The sequence below is a fragment of the Salvia splendens genome, chromosome 12 (assembly GCF_004379255.2).
Source record: "Salvia splendens isolate huo1 chromosome 12, SspV2, whole genome shotgun sequence".
Taxonomy (NCBI): Eukaryota; Viridiplantae; Streptophyta; class Magnoliopsida; order Lamiales; family Lamiaceae; genus Salvia; species Salvia splendens.
Window position 1 is genome coordinate 22,953,118 of NC_056043.1, and position 19,465 is coordinate 22,972,582.

Here is a 19,465-nt window from a genome sequence, read left to right on the forward strand (position 1 = left end):
GGAACTACAACGCGGACAGCCACGAGCTTGAAACGGGTGCTTTCCTACACCAAAATAAACAATAATAAACAATTTTTTTTAATAAGTACTGAAAGACAAGGCAATATAAAAAGCTGATACAAGTCCGTTTTTATTTCAGCAGCATTTAATGTGGTATCATACAACCATATCTCAAGTGTCAGAGAATTTTGTGAGAATTGATTTTGTATGGCAACACAAGGATGAAAAAAAAAATCCTTTAGGATAGATTTCTGACATATCATTTATTACTGCATTAAATGTTAGCAGAGAAGCATTTAATGCTCTGACAAAAGGGGAATGATTAGGGGAATGAATGTTAGCAACTTGTTACCCACAAACTTGCTGCCTACGTCCTGTGAAGCCTTTTTGTTCTCTTTTTAAGAACTACAAGATGTTCGATGACATTGTATCCTTCGATACTACCTACTCAACAAACAGGTAATCACATGTGTCTGACATTTTCTTTAATCTTTTTATTAGGCTCACAATTAAGGTGTTGTGTTGAGTTCTTGTTGACAGTTTGCTAATGTTCGTTGCTTGATATGCTTGTTGAATAGGTATTACATGGTGTTTGGGCCATTCACTGGAAAAGACAACCACGGATGCCCTGTTACGTTTGGTGCCGGATTCGTGTCAAATGAGGGAGCTGACGCATTTTCTTGGTTGCTCAGTGAGTTTGTCGATTGTATGGGTTTTGCGCCTAAGTTGATAATTACCGACCAGGATTGGGGGATGAAACTTGCTATAGAACGAGTTCTAACTAGTACCTGGCATCGTTGGTGCATGTGGCACATAATGATGAAGCTTCCTGAAAAGGTTCCCAAAAGAATACTTGCTAACGAAGAGTTGAAGAAGGATTTTGACTCTTGTATATGGTCTGAATTGTTGGAGCCAGAGGAATTTGAAGAAACTTGGTTGACCATTGTGGACCAACATGGTTTACAAAATGAATCTTGGTTCACTACCATGTTCACACAACGAGAGTATTGGATTCCAGCATATTTTAGGGATTTCCCAATGGGGTCGTTGTTGAAGACAACATCATTCTCTGAGTCCGTGAACAGCTTTTTCAAAAGGTACACAAAACCACATTTTAATCTCGCTGACTTTGTGATGCACTACAATAGCGCGTTAGATGCTCAGCGTAACATAACTGAAAGGCTCGATTTCTCTGATGCTTCAAAAGTCCCCATCCTGTGAACAAAGCTTTTATTTGAGAAACACGCACGGCTATGTATACAGATCACATCTTTCAGCAAGTTCAAGATGAGATCGTCGAGGCTCATCGTCGTTGCAGAATGTCTCACTTTGAGATGGAGGACAATACTGAGATTTACACAATAATGGACAGCCATCGAAACAAAGGTGTCATCCGTCATGAAGTTGGCACCGAATCGTACCACTGCGATTGCAAGTTGTTTCTGCGGCGTGGAATATTATGTTCCCTCATTTTTTGGTTGTTCAAAAACCATGACGTGAAAGAAATGTCAGGAACATATATTGGTACAAGGTGGTTGAAGACGCCTTTGTTGAAATCAGTACACAATGATCCGAGTGAGGAGGCATCGACATCTGCAGGTTCGTATTCAACGTCATACAGTTTTTTTTTCAAATGCTTCGTTCATATGTAATGTCATCATATTGCTATACTACTAATGTTGGGCTTATGCAGATTCCCAAGTCGATGATAAACGTGTTGTAGCAACCAAACTACATTCGTTGTACTTTCGTTTATTTCAACGAGCACAGAGCAATGGCGGCGACATTTTTGCATTATTCGATGGAATGGAAGAATTAAGTCATAAACTCGTCGGTGATACAGTACCTTCCGTGTCTTCCATGGGTAAATCACAGAGGAGTGAGAACCTGTATGGGTTAGCTCGACCAAACGTTGTTAGCGTGCACCCTCCTAATGTAGTGAGTACAAAGGGATCCGGCAGCACTTCTGGAAGAAGAATTCAATCATCAGTAGAGAAGGCTATCATACTACACAACAAACCTAAGAGGCGATGTGCAAAGTGTCGAGAAATGGGTCATCACGATGCAATGAATTGTGACAGGGAGAAAGGAAAGTCCAATATGTAGCTTTAGTGGATTTGCTGTTCATTTGTTATTTGGTTTGTATGATTAATCTGCATTTTTTATAACAATAGTGCATTTTTATGTAACCCATTTTTTCAGAATTGAAAGTCGGTACATGTCTACGTATGTAGTTTGGTTTCAGTTTGAAGTATTCAGTCTCAAGTTTTAAGTATCACATTGGCACCCTTCTTTGTTTTAATCGTGCGAGATGCATGCATTTTTAATACTGACACCATTCATTCCAAATGTCAACACCCCTAATTAAATTGGCTTCATATTACACACTTGTTCATACTCACTCAATTCATTCCAAATGTCAACACCCCTATTTAAATTGGCTTCATATTTGTTGTAATACGATGAGGCTGACTTGAACCCAGACCTCTTTTAATATTCCATGTCTTCAATTTATGGTGAAACCTGTTGAAAAAGTAATGGAGAAACTGGACAAAAAATAATGCAATACCAATATAAACCAGAGAGGACATCAATAACATGTTTCATTAACTGAAAGACATTCTTAATGTTGATGCTCCACTAAACAAAAAAGACCTCCACAAGCCAAAATAGCAATTACCAGTATCCCACAACTAACATTAGCATCTAAAGGTGAATACCAATATTTAAACAACTACCATTATCGTTTAAACAACAACTAGTGAATTCCAAATCTACTCAAGTTAACTTGCTTTTCTTCATTGCCTGCTTATTGGGTTGCTCGTTGTGGGGCGCCATGTTCAACATTCCATTAACTTGCCTCGCATAATCTGTACGGAAGTTGGGAGTCACATTGATGTAATGACTAATGTAAGACGAGAAACGTTCTCTGCAATCGTTGAACGGTGCAAGGAGCATGTCCTTGTAATATCTCCCCTCAGAATCTGCAAAAGCCTCACACTAACTCCTTGAAGACCCATTGTCATTAAATTTGCCGGGTTTCCCAAGTAAGTCTTCATGTGTCGCATCAGGAATACACCCGAGTCATTAGTGGCTTGAGTCGTCTTCCATGGGAATACCAGCAAGCGCATACTACGCTCCTTGATTATGATCTCAGACAGTTTGTCGAATCTCTTAGACTTGAGATAAAAACCAAGACAATCCATCTGCACAAAAGTTCAGGGGTTAAGTAAGATCCTTTATGTCAGCCTTGGCCGATTAAAAAATTATGTAAAGATAAATGTCAATGTAATCCAAATGTAAATAGCCAATGACAAAACAAACGTACAAATGTAAGCAGATGTTAGCAAATGTCACCACAGATTGCATTTCACAAGTTCACACAGCCGATATGCAGATTTCAACAGATTTATATACCGATATATATCAACAAAAAAATGTCAACATGTCAAGGCCATGTCAAGGAGTGCCAAACACATCCGACCATTTCCATACCAACAAATACCAACACATGTTGCATTTCACAAGTTCGCACAACAGATATGCAGATTTCAGCAGATGTATATTCCGATAAATTTCAACAAAAAAATGTCACGGTATGCATCCAAGTTTCGGTACTTAACAGTTCAAGGTAATTAAATGTCATACCACAGGCACACTAACGACAATATAAACGCTAATTTATCATAAAAAATACCGAACACATCCGATTTTCAATCCAGTTCACACATTATACTTACTAGTAGATCCAAGTCCCTCCCATATTTGGCCCGATCTGGAATACCGTTCTCGGGCACAACCTGGTCTAGCACATCCGCAACCCCAGTCTTCAATGAAAAGCACACTAAATACTAATGCCTCTTTGAATATATAGGGAAAAAAATCTGCACACACCAATACAATTGATGAGTTTTTTTATTTTTCAGGGAGTTCGCTTTTGGTTAAACAAGTGAACAAGTACCAAATCATAATGTGTGATGTCAAAACGTCCATCGCCATTGAATTGACCATCTATTTCATCGCAGAATGTTAATTCAGCTTCAAAATTTAACCTACTAGCTCTCCGTTCAACCACATTGTATGTCTGCAATCGTTACATATTGTCATTAGACAAAAACAAAAGTACATTATATTAACAGTACACTCATTGTCGCAGCCGTTGTGACAAACAATCTGCTGGGCTTCTGTGTTGGTTTATGCACCTCCATGCCATTCAGATAAGAAGCCCAAACATCGATAACTTCAGAGTCAACAGCCTCATGTGGCTTCCACAGCATCGTCAGCGTAAATAACATGATCCCTAGATTTCAACCATAAGTTATTCACTGCGGTCACTTTGATTAAAACAACAAAAGTTAATAAGATTTTTTTCTTACGTCCACATGTAGAGTGTCGCAAGAAGGAATTGGTAACAATCCCTCTCTTCTCGAGTCCATGTTGGGCTGATACGCGTTGATGCTGCACCCTCTCTTCTCCTTGCAGGCAGTCTGAGTCTCCTTGCTAGAGCAGGTTGTATTTCAGCATACGTGCTCTGTTCACGAGTCATCTCTGCATCTCGATGTACAGGTAATATACATGCATCAGCACCCACCGTATCTGTTTGTGTTTCGAAAGCAACATCACCTAGCTCCAGGACTGCTTCCACGGCAGAGCAAACGGCTACGTCTATGGCGTCCTGCTACATCATTAAAAACAGGGAAATATACACCGTCACTAATTGTTGGCAAATGTAAGTACCCCTACTTAGATCCAACAAGTTTAATTTCAGTTGCTTTACTTACCTCCGACACAACATCACGCGCAATAGCACTAGCCACAGGCTCTATGACAGCCAACTCTTTTCCAATGTCACTAACATCAATCAAATCCAGACCGCAACCTCCCAAAACAGCAGTGTCCCCTCTCTCCCAGTCCTGGGATACCACGTCATCCCCACTGAAAAAAAGGTCGGCTGGGTCTCTTAGCTCGTACTCCGACGCATCACCCTTCACGGAAAGTAAGATAAGATGATTTAGTAAGCAATCAAATTAAAAGACAAAAAGTAAAAAAAACGGAGGCCATCAAACCTCTTCATCATGTGCTGTATTGTCTGTCTCAGGTTGAGGTTCTGCTTCAGGTTGACAAGCGTCATCATCCTACAATGTACACAACATCACACTTTCATTAAGTATATCAACAGATATGTTATCTGGGAAGTGTTTTTATAACAGGAAACAATGTATGATATATACTTAACCTGGCTGGAATCGAACCCAAGGCTGAAGCTTGGGTAATCGTCTTTGTTTTCTAGAATTTCCATTTCATCAGCCGCGTCCAACAGAGATTTCAAGGACTCTGACCAGTTTTCCGCGACACTATAATTGGCAGTTTGCGACTGCGTCATTGACTCCACAGGGTCAAAGTCCTTTTCGTCCAACCTAAACGCCCTCCGGAGAGTGTCACACGTTATTCTAAAGCTGTCCTTCTTCCTGGTTTCTGGAGGAGCTTGATTTAATTCCTTGGCCAGCATCTTCAAACCATCGCCTATGTGTTTGGTTGCCCCCCAAACACTCCCCATATACACCACTTCATCCGAAGAATATCTCTCTTCAACAACATCTTAAGTGGACGACGGTTCACCATCTTCAGTGGTAGGCGGTTCAACAACATCTTCAGTAGCCGGTGGTTGTACTTCTGTTGTCATTTCCGCACCCCCCATTTCATTCTCATCCAACTGTGAAGTCACTCGTCCAAGACCAAAATCAGCTTCTTTCATTTCCCCGTCCTCTCTCTCTTTCAATAGTTCGGCCGTCCATCCCTTTATTCTAGGAATGACACGTGCCACACATCTCCTACGATGCACTACTCGATCGACGTAGAAGGCCTGCAGTAAATAACAAAATTAATTCAGCAAAAATGTCATCACCAACCCCAAAATCAGATACAAAACAGTGCTTTGAGCTCAACCCCAAATGTCAACAACAGATACATATTCACACACAAAACCATGTCAACATAATAGCAACAATTCAATGGCATGGATGGAATAGACGAACGACATACCACTAGGAAAACTACTGGCCCGCTGAAAACCTTGGATTTGTTATTCTTCCACAGCTCGCGCGTCCTCAACAGATTGTCTAGCAAGTACCTACAATTGTGCTTCTTTACCTTCTGCAAATCACCGAGAATGTCAACAATTCGGGGTCTGACATAGCCACAAGGGGAGGTCTCAATGAGAGTAGTTTCCAGCAATAACAAGAATATTTTCTTAAAAATTACCCCCCCCCCAGTTTCTTGTAGCATCTTCGTTTCTAGGACCTTTGTCTGCATATCATTCATATCAGCCTCCTCATCAAGTGGAATGGTTTCCAGGTATTTGATGCATGTGTTTCTGTTGCATCGATCAATTGTAATCCCACCATTTGGGAAACCAAAAATAAGCTCGACGTCATTCGTGTCAATAACTACCTCAACACCATTAGGAAGCATAAGACTGCACCGTAGGTGGTTAAAATGCTCTAATAGCCAATACGCTAATGTTCCCGGAACAGAGGCCACATTATAGTCGAGTAGTCCACCAAAGCCGAGCTGCCTAACAACGGTTTTCTACCTTTCGTTCAGAGACTTCAGGATGCGCTGGAAAAAACGAGTGGTTCTCTTGATCCTCAATTGAGGTCTCTTGCATGTACAGGGACGCCAACAACAGCTGTTGAAGGCTTTCCAGCTAGTCTTGTCCTCTTCCCACTCAACTCCCCATCGTCTACTGATTTCCCTTTTCGTAGACGTTTCGCTGATCAAATAACAACCGTCAATAAGTGACGTAAATGAAAATAAAAAATTGACAACCAATAACAACATAGCAAGAACACACATCAACACCCCGACATGTGTATTATCACCATGGACATTTCATAAAAAACCACTATAAAATCAAGGTCAACAGACCATTCCACCACGCATATGCAATATGTCTCTCAAACATTAAAACATATCCAACAGAACAAGCAATGATAAACTCAATAGGATCAGCCAAACAAAGCTAGACTACCATGTCAAATTCAATGTCACCACCATATTATGTCTACATACCAGATCAAGCACAGATCAACAAACGGGACTTATCCTAATTCAACGTCAACATGATCAGAGACCAACAAACTGTTTACATCAATTTCACTTTTAAGGTCAACGGGAACTTATCCAAATACTAAACCTGATGCATTCATCACTGGAAACAACCGGAACCGAAATACAAATTAGGTATTCATCTCGAACCATGTCAGCAAGATATTATTCAAAGAAAACAAACCAAAAACCACCATCAGCCACAACAAAACATTTACAGCGCACAACCAAATGGTCTTATACACTTCAGAATGTCAATAACACAATTTCTACCAAAATTCAGAGTTTAACGAAACGAATTTTAATCGGTTCACTACTTGCAGCATATTTAACCACGAAAATTAAAAAAATCTAAAAATATTGACTGTTAAAAACTAAACAACAAACCCATGGCTACAGAACGTCACCGGTCTTGAAACTAGGGTTTTCAGCCGGAAACCTCACCTCCAGAAGACTCTCCTGCCGCTTGTCCCGTTCGCCTCGCAGAACTCATGTCACCGCGGAAGAGTGGTCGCTTCAACACCGACGAAGAATTGTTGGAGGATTGGCGCTTCGAAGAACGGCGATTGAGTGGCGTCAAAAGTCGAATGGTTAGAATGGAGGAAAGGAGAGAGATGATACGTGATTAAGGGGTGGGGTGTTGAAAGGCTTAATTGACGGGATTGCAAATCTCAACGAAACTAATTATTTGGGTTGCTTAATTTCATCACTAAATTGCCCTTAGTGGACAGTTGTGTAGGTAATGTTGACTTTAGGAATATAATCTATACTAACCGTAGATTAATTCTATTAAATGTTTAGGATTAAAGTTTGCATAGTTTGTATCTTAGGAGGTTTGTAGATTATCATGCCCTATATATATATATATAGAGAGAGAGTTGTGATCATATGATAATCCCTAAATCACGTAATAACCCTATAACTAAATCTGAACCACACATATTTTCTAATCTTGTGGTTGAGATTCAAACTTAGATTTACTTCATAAAAAAATGCGGGGGTAAATATGTCATTTCCCTCATTTAATTTCTAAATTTCGCCAAATATCACGTAAAATGATAAAATGATATATGTTAGGTTTATTGCATAGAATGATAATTTTGCTGGATAGAATGATACTCTGAGTTGATAAAATGATAATATGTCATTTCCCTCATTTAATTTCTGAATTTCGCCAAATATCACGTAAAATGATATATGTTAGGTTTATTGCATAGAATGATAGTTTTGCCAGATAGAATGATACTCTGAGTTGATAAAATGATACTTTTTGACTGACTGATAAAATGATATATGTTAGGTTTATTGCATAGAATGATAGTTTTGCCGGATAGAATGATACTCTGAGTTGATAAAATGATACTTTTGACTGACTGATAAAATGATATATGTTAGGTTTATTGCATAGAATGATAGTTTTGCTGGATAGAATGATACTCTGAGTTGATAAAATGATATTTTTGACTGACTGATAAAATGATAAAAAGATATATGTTAGGTTTATTGCATAGAATGATAGTTTTGCTGGATAGAATGATACTCTGAGTTGATAAAATGATACTTTTGACTGACTGATAAAATGATAAAATGATATATGTTAGGTTTATTGCATAGAATGATAGTTTTGCCGGATAGAATCATACTCTGAGTTGATAAAATGATACTTTTGACTGACTGATAAAATGATAAACCTAATATACCTAATATAATCGGCACAATACATAATATACAAATCTACAAAGCAGTAAACGTATCATTTTATCAACTCAGAGTATCATTTTTATAAGGTTACTGTCATTTTATCCGCTTAGATTATCATTTTATCAGGTAAAAGTATCATTTTATTTAACAAAAATGTCATTTTATACACCAAAAATACCTATCATTCTATCGGCTGAAAGTATCATTCTACCCGGCAAAACTATCATTCTTTCGGCTGAAAGTATCATTCTATCCGGCAAAACTATCAATTTATGCAGTAAACCTTACTAGGGATGTCAATGTAACCCGGAACCCGCGGGCCGGCCCGAATAACCCGATAAAAATACAGGGTTAGGGTTGTAATTTCGCAGCCCGAATTTAAAATCAGACCATTCGGGCTGACCCGTTCGGGTTGTATGGTTAGGCGGGCTGGCCCGTTCGGGTTACGGGTCGGCCCGTCGGGTTGAAGGCTTCTGCACAACGAGCAGTTTTTGTAACGGTGATAACTTTCTCTGCAAAGCTCCTATTGAGGCATGCAATATATCCACGCGAAGCTCTTTCAAAGACGAAGAGAATGATATGTATTAGTGGTTTATCAGACTTCAAAAGTACGAGAAACATTGACTCAAACAAGGCTGCTGCACATCCACATATTTTGTGTACATTTTCTAATTCATTTTCTATCATTTCTCAACAAACATGTAAACATACCAAAATACAGAAATATAATCAAAATCATCCAAGACAACCCTCTAAAACCATGTAAAATCCAAATACGTCAACCGACTATATAAGATCACGAAAAAAAATCACTATGTGGTTCATGGATTCATAAATACTCGTACATAAAAGCTTTCTTTTAGTGCAAAGTGTTTTGACGCCGCTTCGTCATTGAATTATGCGTACTTTGATGATTCTTAAAACAAAGATAAATTATTATTTGACTTATTTACCGCTGGAATAAATTAAATTTGATCAATCATAATTCAATTAACTGGCATCTTAATAATTCACTCTTTAACAATTCAAAATATTTTTGTTACATCTACGATGCACCTCTCACGTTATGAAAATTTTATTCAATTTTCTATGAATTGATTTATGTTTGAATTTTGAAACAAAGTGTTGATTTATGTTTTAAATACATAAACATAAACATACTATTGATTGAATATTTTGTAAATAATTATGTAATGAATAAGTTATATAAATTTAAATAACTTAATTTTTTTTAAATATTAAAGAAAATTAAAATACATATTTCATTGTTGAATGATTAATTAAAAATATGTATATAATTAAAGAAAATTTAAAATATGTATTATTTTTTTGAAAATATTAAAAGAATTAAAAATACGCATTGGCCCGAATAACCCGGTGGGTTAGCCCGAAACCCGAAGGGTTAGGGTTAGGGTCGAACTTTTATAACCCGAAAAAATCATAACCCGAATAGCCCATACCCGAATGGCCTGACAACCCGAGCGGGTTGGCCTTGACATCCCTAAACCTAACATTTATAAGCTAAAAGTATCATTTTATCAACTCGGAGTATCATTCTATCCGGAAAAACTATCATTCTATGCAATAAACCTAACATATATCATTTTATCATTTTATCAGTCAGTCAAAAGTATCATTTTATCAACTCAGAGTATCATTCTATCCGGAAAAACTATCATTCTATGCAATAAACCTATCATTTTATCATTTTATCAGTCGGTCAAAAGTATCATTTTATCAACTCAGAGTATCATTCTATCCAGCAAAACTATCATTCTATGCAATAAACCTATCATTTTATCAGTCGGTCAAAAGTACCATTTTATCAACTCAGAGTATCATTCTATCCGGCAAAACTATCATTCTATGCAATAAACCTATCATTTTATCATTTTATCAGTCAGTCAAAAGTATCATTTTATCAACTCAGGGTATCATTCTATCCGGCAAAACTATCATTCTCTGCAATAAACCTATCATTTTATCATTTTATCAGTCAGTTAAAAGTATCATTTTATCAAGTCAGAGTATCATTCTATCCGGCAAAACTATCATTCTATGCAATAAACCTATCATTTTATCATTTTACGTGATATTTGGCAAAATTCAGAAATTAAATGAGGGAAATGACAGTTTTACCCCCGCACTTTTTTTTATGAAGTAAATCTAAGTTTGAATCTCAACCGCATGATTAGAAATATGTGTGGTTCAGATTTGGTTATAGGGTTATTACGATATTTAGGGGTTATCATCTTATCACGACTATATATATATATATATATATATATATATATATATATATAGGGTTTTGATCTATGCAAAACTAGATTTAAATACAGAAACGCAGAACAATATCATAATTAGGACACTTGTAGGTCATAATTAGGTAATTTTTAGGTCATGCTAACAAAGCATGACCTAAAACGATCTTAGCATGACATTAAACCTAAATATTATAATATGACCTAAAATTGCTTAATTATGACCTTCCGTGTTTTTGGTTAATTATTGACCATTAGATCATCTAATCCTAGGGCCAAGATTTGGTCTGCATTTCTGGATTTAAACACATACTTATTTTGATCATCTCCCTATATATATATATATATATTATATATATATATATATAGAGGTGTGATCAAATACAAACTCTCTAAAATACAAACTATACAAACTATGTCACTGGAGTGTACAAATTATGTCAACGGACTGTACAAATTCTGTCACCGAGGGTCGATGTCAACGGAATGTACAAATTATGTCACCGGGGGATGTACGGAGTGTACAAATTCTGTCGACAGGGGTGTCCAAATTCTGATTTTTCGATGTCAAAATGTTGACATTAGAAAAATCTCTTATATTAACCGTTGATTAATTGTATTAAGTGAGTATGATTAAAGTTTGTATAGTTTGTATTTTAGAGAGTTTGTATTTTATCACACCCCTATATATATATATAGGGTCTTGTTAGCTTGAGATTTTTTAGCTTAATTGAGAATTGAGATGCATTTTCAGCCACTCATTTTGAAATGTCAACTACAAGTAGATTATATCAACTAAGGGTATTATCGTCATTTCATTTCAATAGCCAGAATATCAAATGTCAACAACTCGTATTAAAATGTCAACAACTAAAAAAATTTATTTTTTTATTTTTTAAAAAATTTTTAAAAAAATTTTTAATTTTTTTTTAATTTTTTTAATTTTCACGCGATGTCAACTACGATGTGTAGCCTGCACATCAAATGTCAATAGCCCTGCACATCAAATGTCAATAGCCTGCACATCAAATGTCAACAGCTTATAGTTGACATTATATGTGTATAGGTGATATGAATCATATATGTAGTTGACATTATATATGTGCAGTTGACATGAATTGTATATGTAGTTGACATTATATGTGTGTAGTTGAGATGAATTGTATATGTAGTTGACAAAAAAAATAAAAATAATAAAAAAATAAAAAATCGAAAAAAAAATTTAATTTTTTTAAAAAAATAAAAAAATATTTATTAAATAAAATGTATGATGAAATTACCATTCTGCCCTTTCACAATTAATTAATGTAAAAATTTTTCCATGTGGTAAATTCTGGACCACTCATTTAATAAAAATGAGTGGCTAATAATGCATCTCAATTCTCAATTAGGCTAAAAAATCTCAATTGATCACAACCCTATATATATATATAGAGTCACATTATTCACAAATCCACTCTTAAAGACCGAACTAGAGACCAAATTTAAGCCCTTAGATCTAATTTTTAATGGCTGAGATTAGATCATGCTTTATTAATTTCACTCATTCATTAGTTAGACAATTACTTCAATCCAGGGATATTTTGGTCAAAATCCATTTAGGGTAAAAATCCATTTAGGGTAAAAATACACCTCTTTAGCCTTCAAAATTTGTCGTTTCTCTTTCTTCACGCGTTTCTTCATTTCTCATTTCTCCCTCTTTCTTCGCGCCGTTTATCTTTCGCTTCTCTTCATTGTCATTTTTCCCTTTATCTTCTTCTTCTTCTTCAAATCGATGGATTCCACAGTTTCTCTTCTGCAAATCGACGAGATAATCGTCGACCGGAACTAAAATCGACGACATTTCCAGGAAGTCGATTAATCATCGATTAATCAAACATTTGAAATGGTTGACACCAGGAAGTCGTCGACCAACAATGGACGCCAGTTACGTTCTGGCCGAACATCCGGTGAAGGTAATATACCTTGAACCTTTCCAGAGTTCTTATTCTTAATTTACTTCATCTAATTCTTAAATTTCTTTCCGATTTTAGTCAAAGCTGAACTCAAATATTATCGAAAGAAGACAGCTGGAAGGAAAAATGATGACGAAGAAGGTATAAAAACTATTTGTTATGAAGTAGTAATTTGATAAAATGAAATTAAAGTCCCAATGTATAATCCTATGAAGCAGTAAATTGGTAAAATGAGGTAATAAAACATAATAAGGAAGTAATAGACACTATATATGAACAATCTATTTACTGTGTTGTATGGATTTAGTGTTTTTGGATTAAACTTCACTGCTGCGCTGTTTGCACATTTAAATGAACTACATATTCTTTTTAACGAAGTAGTAAATTGTTAAGATGAAGTAATGTTATGATATTGAAGTAATATAAATTTGTTAAATGAAGTAATGAAACATCATAATGAAGTAACAGACTCTAATTATGAACTACCTAGTATTAGGATTGAACTTGACTTCTGTGTTGTTTGCACATACAAATGAACTACATATTCTTTTCAATGAAGTAGTAAATTGATAAGATGAAGTAATAAATTATAATGATGAAGTAATATAAATGCTCTGTTTAAATAGTAGGGTTTATGACTGAAATGAAGTAATAAAACATTATATTGATGTAACAGACTCTAAAAATGAAGTAATAACACTTAATAATGAAGTAACATATTATTCCAAGTGAACTATCTATAATTGTGGATGATATGTTGTATATTAATTCTCTGTTTGTTATGTATAGGTAAAACTTCCTCTCCAACTAGGAAGAATGCAAGTAAAACATTCATAATGCATGTTACTTCATTCGTACACTATATTACTTCAATCATGTTGCCTGTAACTTCATTTTTCAGATTGTTCATAGTACTTCATTCGTAAAATTTATTACTTCATTTATAATGCATGTTACTTCATTCGTACGCTATATTACTTCAATCATGATGCCTGTTACTTCATTTTTCAGATTGTTCACAGTACTTCATTTGTATACTTTATTACTTCATTCATGTTGCTTTTTAATTCATTCAATAGGTGTTGTTCCCCATATGTGCAAATCAGCATTAATATGCTGTTTGTTTTTGCTTCAAGAGAAATGCTATTGTTGTAATAGACAATTCTGCAAACGGGGATGACAATGACCTCACAATAAATTATGGTCACATTCCAGAAACATTGGTTCATATTCTTCTCTTATGTTTGAATTTTATAACACATACATACGAATGCACACAACTATAAATGACATGTATTTGTTTTGTACATGCAGAGATCATACTTTTGTCACTTCCTCACCAAGAATGGTCTCCACGCATATTGTAAGATAGTGTCCAACTCCAAAATGCAGAGATTGAAAATGCCATGGAGGACAGTTGATAACGTTGAAGATTGTGGAGTATTTCTAATGCGGCATATGGAAACGTACAAGGGTGAGCGAGAAGGTTGCTGGAATTGTGGATTGAAGAAATCAAGTTCGGGTGTCCTTCAAAGCTTGAGGGCTAAATATTGTTCGACGCTGATGTTAGCCGAAAACAGCCATGAAAGCTTCAACAACAAAATTGTTACAGCAGCGTATTACGAAGAGGAAAGCAAACACATTGAAATTGATGTTGAGAAAATGATTGCGGCATATTTAAAGAAGAAATGATCATTTTAGCAGATCAAATTTTGTATTCGACATACATCTGTTATGAGCATTGAATAAAGTACCACGCGTTTTAATGTTGTTCATTATTAGGCTATACTACTGCATTGGGTAACAGATTTAGTTCATTTCAGAAATCTTAGTTCATTTCAATGATTTATTGAAAAATGGAAAATATTTCATATAAAGTTAGATTAATAATCTATTCCTACAATATATCTTGTTTATTCTATTTAAGCTTGCAAAAAGTCTACACAAATTCAAATTCAAAATGTAAATGAAGTAAGAAACAACATGATTGAAGTACAGAAGTAAGGGAATGAAGAAACAAATCCAGATATTTAGCCTCAACATCGGATTTTCCTCTTTATATGTTGTTCAATATTAGCCTGTAATGCTGCATTGGGTACCATATTTAGTTCATTTCAGAGATCTTAGTTCATTTTTTAGATCTATTGATTATTGATAAGTGAATGACAAATGAAAAATATATCAAAGCAAGACTGAGAAAAACATTATAATAAAGAAAAAATAAGCCATTATAACAACACTTCAGTCTATTCTCTTTAAGCTCGCAAAAAGTTTTAACAAATTCAAATTCAAAATGTAAATGAAGTAAGAAACTACAAGACTGAAGTACAGAAGTAACAAAATGAAGAACAGAAATATCCGAATGAAGTAATAAAACAACCAGCTTCAACATTGGTTTCTCCTCTTTTTCTTGTTATTCTCCTCCTGTATCTTATCACAATTTCTTGAATCATGCCGACCAACCTCGCCGCATTTTCCACATTTCCGACCAGGCTTGGACATCTCTCTCATTTCCTTCTCAAGCCGAGAAAGACGTCGACCACAATTTCCACATTATTTTTAAGCACATGGATCAACTTTCCAACGTTCCAACGTAGTTTTAAGCTCATTTTTTCGACATTTAGTTCATTATTGATCTTTTTACACTACAAACATGAAAAAAATCGAAGATAACACATTGCTCAATTAGAAAAAGTCATCAACCTTCATCTGCAGTATTATTTGATTCTGGCTCTGAATCCGAATCTGAATCCGTATCAAAAAGAGAGCCTCCTGGATTTCTAAGATCATTCATAATCGATCCATCATTGATCGATGTAGATCCTGTTGATGTAGATCCTAATCCGTCTTCATTATTGGTCGATGAAGATCCATCTTCAACTGCAGAATTTGTCGGTGTTTTTCCTACTCCATCGAGATGCTGATGAATTTCACGTGTGGAATTCTCCATGGATGACAATTGAGGCAGATCGTGAATTGAAGGAATTGCGAAAACTGAGGCAGCCGCAGATCGATCGAGAATTTGATGCAGATTGCGATTGATCGACGATGCAGCAATTGCAAAACGATCGTGAATTGAGGAAGCAAAACCCCGATGGAGTTGAAGCATTCGTATGCTGCATCGATCAACAAAGTAGTGAATCAGCAAACGATCGTGAATTGAAGGACAGATCGCAAGAAAATTGATGAAGATTGCGTAAAAATTGATGAAGATTGCTTGAAGATTGTGTGAATATTGTATGAATTGAGAGAAGGAAAGAGATTAACGTTTTTTATTAAGATTAATAAACTGATTTCCGAAAATACCCCTAAGCATGTTTTTATTGAATAAATAATTAAATTAATTGTAAATTAATCCTAACCACAAGATTTAAAAAATGGAGGGCCCTAATTTGGTCTCTAGTTCGGCCCTTAAGATTGGTTCGACATTGATCACATCCCTATTCACAAATCCACTCTTAAAGACCGAACCACCGAACCATACCAAATTAGGGTTTTTAGATCTAGTTTTTTATGGATGAGAGACACAAATTTATCAATTATTTTCGCCTACATCACGAGCCTATTTTAATTCATCCGAAGGTAAATAAGTCACACTAACATGTTACGAAGATTTAACTTCATTCCAGTATGTTTTTACTTCATTCCAGTTGGTTTTTACTTCATTCCAGTAGGATTATTACTTCATTTCAGTACGTAAATACGGTTTCGCCGTCGCGTGCCGTTCTTTCTCTCTACAATATCTATCACCACCGCCACAACGCTGATATGGTGTAATAAACATATAGAATGATGTAATAAATTATTGGAATGAAGTATGTGTAAAAGCATTTGAAGTCGTACTGGAATGAAGTAAAAACCTTATCCAATGAAGTAATAACGTTTCTGAATGAAGTAATAAACGCACTTGAATAAAGTGCATTTTTTAATGTAAATAAAGTAAAAACTCAGGTCAATGAATTCAAATGAAACATATGTTGAATCATTTCAAAACCTACTGGAAGAAAGTAAAAACATGTTGTAGTTTCAAGGTATTACGAACGGAATGAAGTAATAAACCTATACAATGAAGTAAAATGGGCTTGTAATGAAGACCGAAAAATTTACACAGCAGCACATCTCATCAAAAAAACTAGATCTAATGGCCCAGATTTGGTCTCTAGTTCGGTCTTTAAAATTGGTTCGACATTGATTACAACTCTATATAGAGTATATATATATATCAATCAAGAGTCCCATTATCAACAAATCTACTCTTAAAGACCGAACCACCGAACCATACCAAATTAGGGCTTTTAGATCTAGTTTTTTATGGATGAGATACACAAATTTATAAATTATTTTCGCCTTCATCACAAGCCTATTTTAATTCATCCAAAGGTAAATAAGTCATACTAACATGTTACGATGATTTAACTTCATTCCAGAATATATTACTTCATTCCAGTAGGTTTTTAATTCATTCCAATAGGATTATTACTTCATTACAGTACGTAAATGCGGTTTTACCGTCGCATGCCATTCTTCTCTCTACAATATCTATCACCACTTCCACGGTGCTGATATGGTTTAATAAACACATGGAATAATGTAATAAATTATTGGAATGAAGTATGTATAGAAGCATTTGAAGTTCTACTGGAATGAAGTAAAAATCTTATCCAATGAAGTAATAACGTTTCTGAATGAAGTAATAAACTCACTTGAATAAATTGCATTTTTAAATGTGAATCAGGTAAAAACCCACGTCAATGAATTTGAATGAAGCATATGTTGAATCATTTCAAACCTACTGGAAGCAAGTAAAAACATCTTGTAGTTTCAAGGTATTACGTACGGAATGAAGTAATAAACCTATACAATGAAGTAAAATGAGCTTGTAATGAAGCCGAAAAAAATTTACACATCAGCACATCTCTAGTTCGGTCTTTAAAATTGGTTCGACATTGATCACAACTCTATCAATTAAACATCATATATATATATATATATAGGGATGTGATCAATGTCGAACCAATCTTAAGGGCCGAACTAGAGACCAAATTAGGGCCCTCCATTTTTTAAATCTTGTGGTTAGGATTAATTTACAATTAATTTAATTATTTATTCAATAAAAACATGCTTAGGGGTATTTTCGGAAATCAGTTTATTAATCTTAATAAAAAACGTTAATCTCTTTCCTTCTCTCAATTCATACAATATTCACACAATCTTCAAGCAATCTTCATCAATTTTTACGCAATCTTCATCAATTTTCTTGCGATCTGTCCTTCAATTCACGATCGTTTGCTGATTCACTACTTTGTTGATCGATGCAGCATACGAATGCTTCAACTCCATCGGGTTTTGCTTCCTCAATTCACGATCGTTTTGCAATTGCTGCATCATCGATCAATCGCAATCTGCATCAAATTCTCGATCGATCTGCGGCTGCCTCAGTTTTCACAATTCCTTCAATTCACGATCTGCCTCAATTGTCATCCATGGAGAATTCCACACGTGAAATTCATCAGCATCTCGATGGAGTAGGAAAAACACCGACAAATTCTGCGGTTGAAGATGGATCTTCATCGACCAATAATGAAGACGGATTAGGATCTACATCAACAGGATCTACATCGATCAATGATGGATCGATTATGAATGATCTTAGAAATCCAGGAGGCTCTCTTTTTGATACGGATTCAGATTCGGATTCAGAGCCAGAATCAAATAATACTGCAGATGAAGGTTGATGACTTTTTCTAATTGTGCAATGTGTTATCTTCGATTTTTTTCATGTTTGTAGTGTAAAAAGATCAATAATGAACTAAATGTCGAAAAAATGAGCTTAAAACTACGTTGGAACGTTGGAAAGTTGATCCATGTGCTTAAAAATAATGTGGAAATTGTGGTCGACGTCTTTCTCGGCTTGAGAAGGAAATGAGAGAGATGTCCAAGCCTGGTCGGAAATGTGGAAAATGCGGCGAGGTTGGTCGGCATGATTCAAGAAATTGTGATAAGATACAGGAGGAGAATAACAAGAAAAAGAGGAGAAACCAATGTTGAAGCTGGTTGTTTTATTACTTCATTCGGATATTTCTGTTCTTCATCTTGTTACTTCTGTACTTCAGTCTTGTAGTTTCTTACTTCATTTACATTTTGAATTTGAATTTGTTAAAACTTTTTGCGAGCTTAAAGAGAATAGACTGAAGTGTTGTTATAATGGCTTATTTTTTCTTTATTATAATGTTTTTCTCAGTCTTGCTTTGATATATTTTTCATTTGTCATTCACTTATCAATAATCAATAGATCTAAAAAATGAACTAAGATCTCTGAAATGAACTAAATATGGTACCCAATGCAGCATTACATGCTAATATTGAACAACATATATAGAGGAAAATCCGATGTTGAGGCTAAATATCTGGATTTGTTTCTTCATTCCCTTACTTCTGTAC

At 35.3% G+C, this 19,465-nt stretch overlaps 2 protein-coding genes and 1 long non-coding RNA gene across 7 annotated transcripts; 2 read left to right on the plus strand and 1 right to left on the minus strand.

Moving 5' to 3' along the window:
* Nucleotides 1–366: 366 nt before the first annotated feature.
* LOC121758053 (protein FAR1-RELATED SEQUENCE 5-like) lies at nt 367–2,209 on the plus strand. 2 transcript variants are annotated; one of them, XM_042153490.1, is made up of 3 exons: nt 367–459; nt 579–1,599; nt 1,694–2,209. In XM_042153490.1, the coding sequence occupies exons 2-3, from the start codon at nt 1,254–1,256 to the stop codon at nt 2,104–2,106; spliced, it is 759 nt and encodes a 252-aa protein (XP_042009424.1). In that variant the 5' UTR covers nt 367–459; nt 579–1,253; the 3' UTR covers nt 2,107–2,209. The 2 variants fall into 2 exon arrangements, with proteins under 2 accessions (XP_042009424.1, XP_042009425.1); XM_042153491.1 differs by having other exon boundaries at nt 373–459.
* Nucleotides 2,210–2,574: 365 nt separating this feature from the next.
* On the minus strand, nt 2,575–7,781 carry LOC121758871. Of its 4 annotated transcripts, none has more exons than XM_042154291.1 (10): nt 7,552–7,781; nt 6,043–6,772; nt 5,237–5,863; nt 5,067–5,135; nt 4,782–4,985; nt 4,624–4,675; nt 4,377–4,548; nt 3,962–4,300; nt 3,741–3,884; nt 2,575–3,206 (listed from the first exon to the last, which is right to left on the minus strand). In XM_042154291.1, exons 3-8 carry the CDS (start codon nt 5,555–5,557, stop codon nt 4,258–4,260), a joined length of 861 nt encoding a protein of 286 aa, XP_042010225.1. In that variant the 5' UTR covers nt 5,558–5,863; nt 6,043–6,772; nt 7,552–7,781; the 3' UTR covers nt 2,575–3,206; nt 3,741–3,884; nt 3,962–4,257. The 4 variants fall into 4 exon arrangements, with proteins under 4 accessions (XP_042010225.1, XP_042010224.1, XP_042010222.1 ...); XM_042154290.1 differs by having other exon boundaries at nt 4,624–4,678; XM_042154288.1 differs by having other exon boundaries at nt 3,962–4,084; nt 4,203–4,300; nt 4,377–4,678.
* A 6,369-nt stretch (nt 7,782–14,150) lies between these two features.
* Nucleotides 14,151–14,799, plus strand: LOC121758509. The gene is made up of 2 exons (XR_006041489.1): nt 14,151–14,247; nt 14,339–14,799. It is a non-coding gene; the product is annotated as an uncharacterized LOC121758509 (long non-coding RNA).
* Nucleotides 14,800–19,465: the final 4,666 nt, after the last annotated feature.

What these genes read in the sequence shown, in the direction of transcription:
- LOC121758053 (XM_042153490.1), top strand. Translation starts at nt 1,254, where the DNA reads ATGTATACAGATCACATCTTTCAGCAAGTTCAAGATGAGATCGTCGAG. An exon ending in GGAGGCATCGACATCTGCAG is followed by an intron (nt 1,600 to 1,693) that starts GTTCGTATTCAA and finishes GGGCTTATGCAG; the next exon opens with ATTCCCAAGTCGATGATAAA.
- LOC121758871 (XM_042154288.1), bottom strand. Translation starts at nt 5,557, where the DNA reads ATGGGGAGTGTTTGGGGGGCAACCAAACACATAGGCGATGGTTTGAAG. An exon ending in CGCGTGATGTTGTGTCGGAG is followed by an intron (nt 4,679 to 4,781) that starts GTAAGTAAAGCA and finishes TTAATGATGTAG; the next exon opens with CAGGACGCCATAGACGTAGC. An exon ending in GCGACACTCTACATGTGGAC is followed by an intron (nt 4,301 to 4,376) that starts GTAAGAAAAAAA and finishes GTTGAAATCTAG; the next exon opens with GGATCATGTTATTTACGCTG.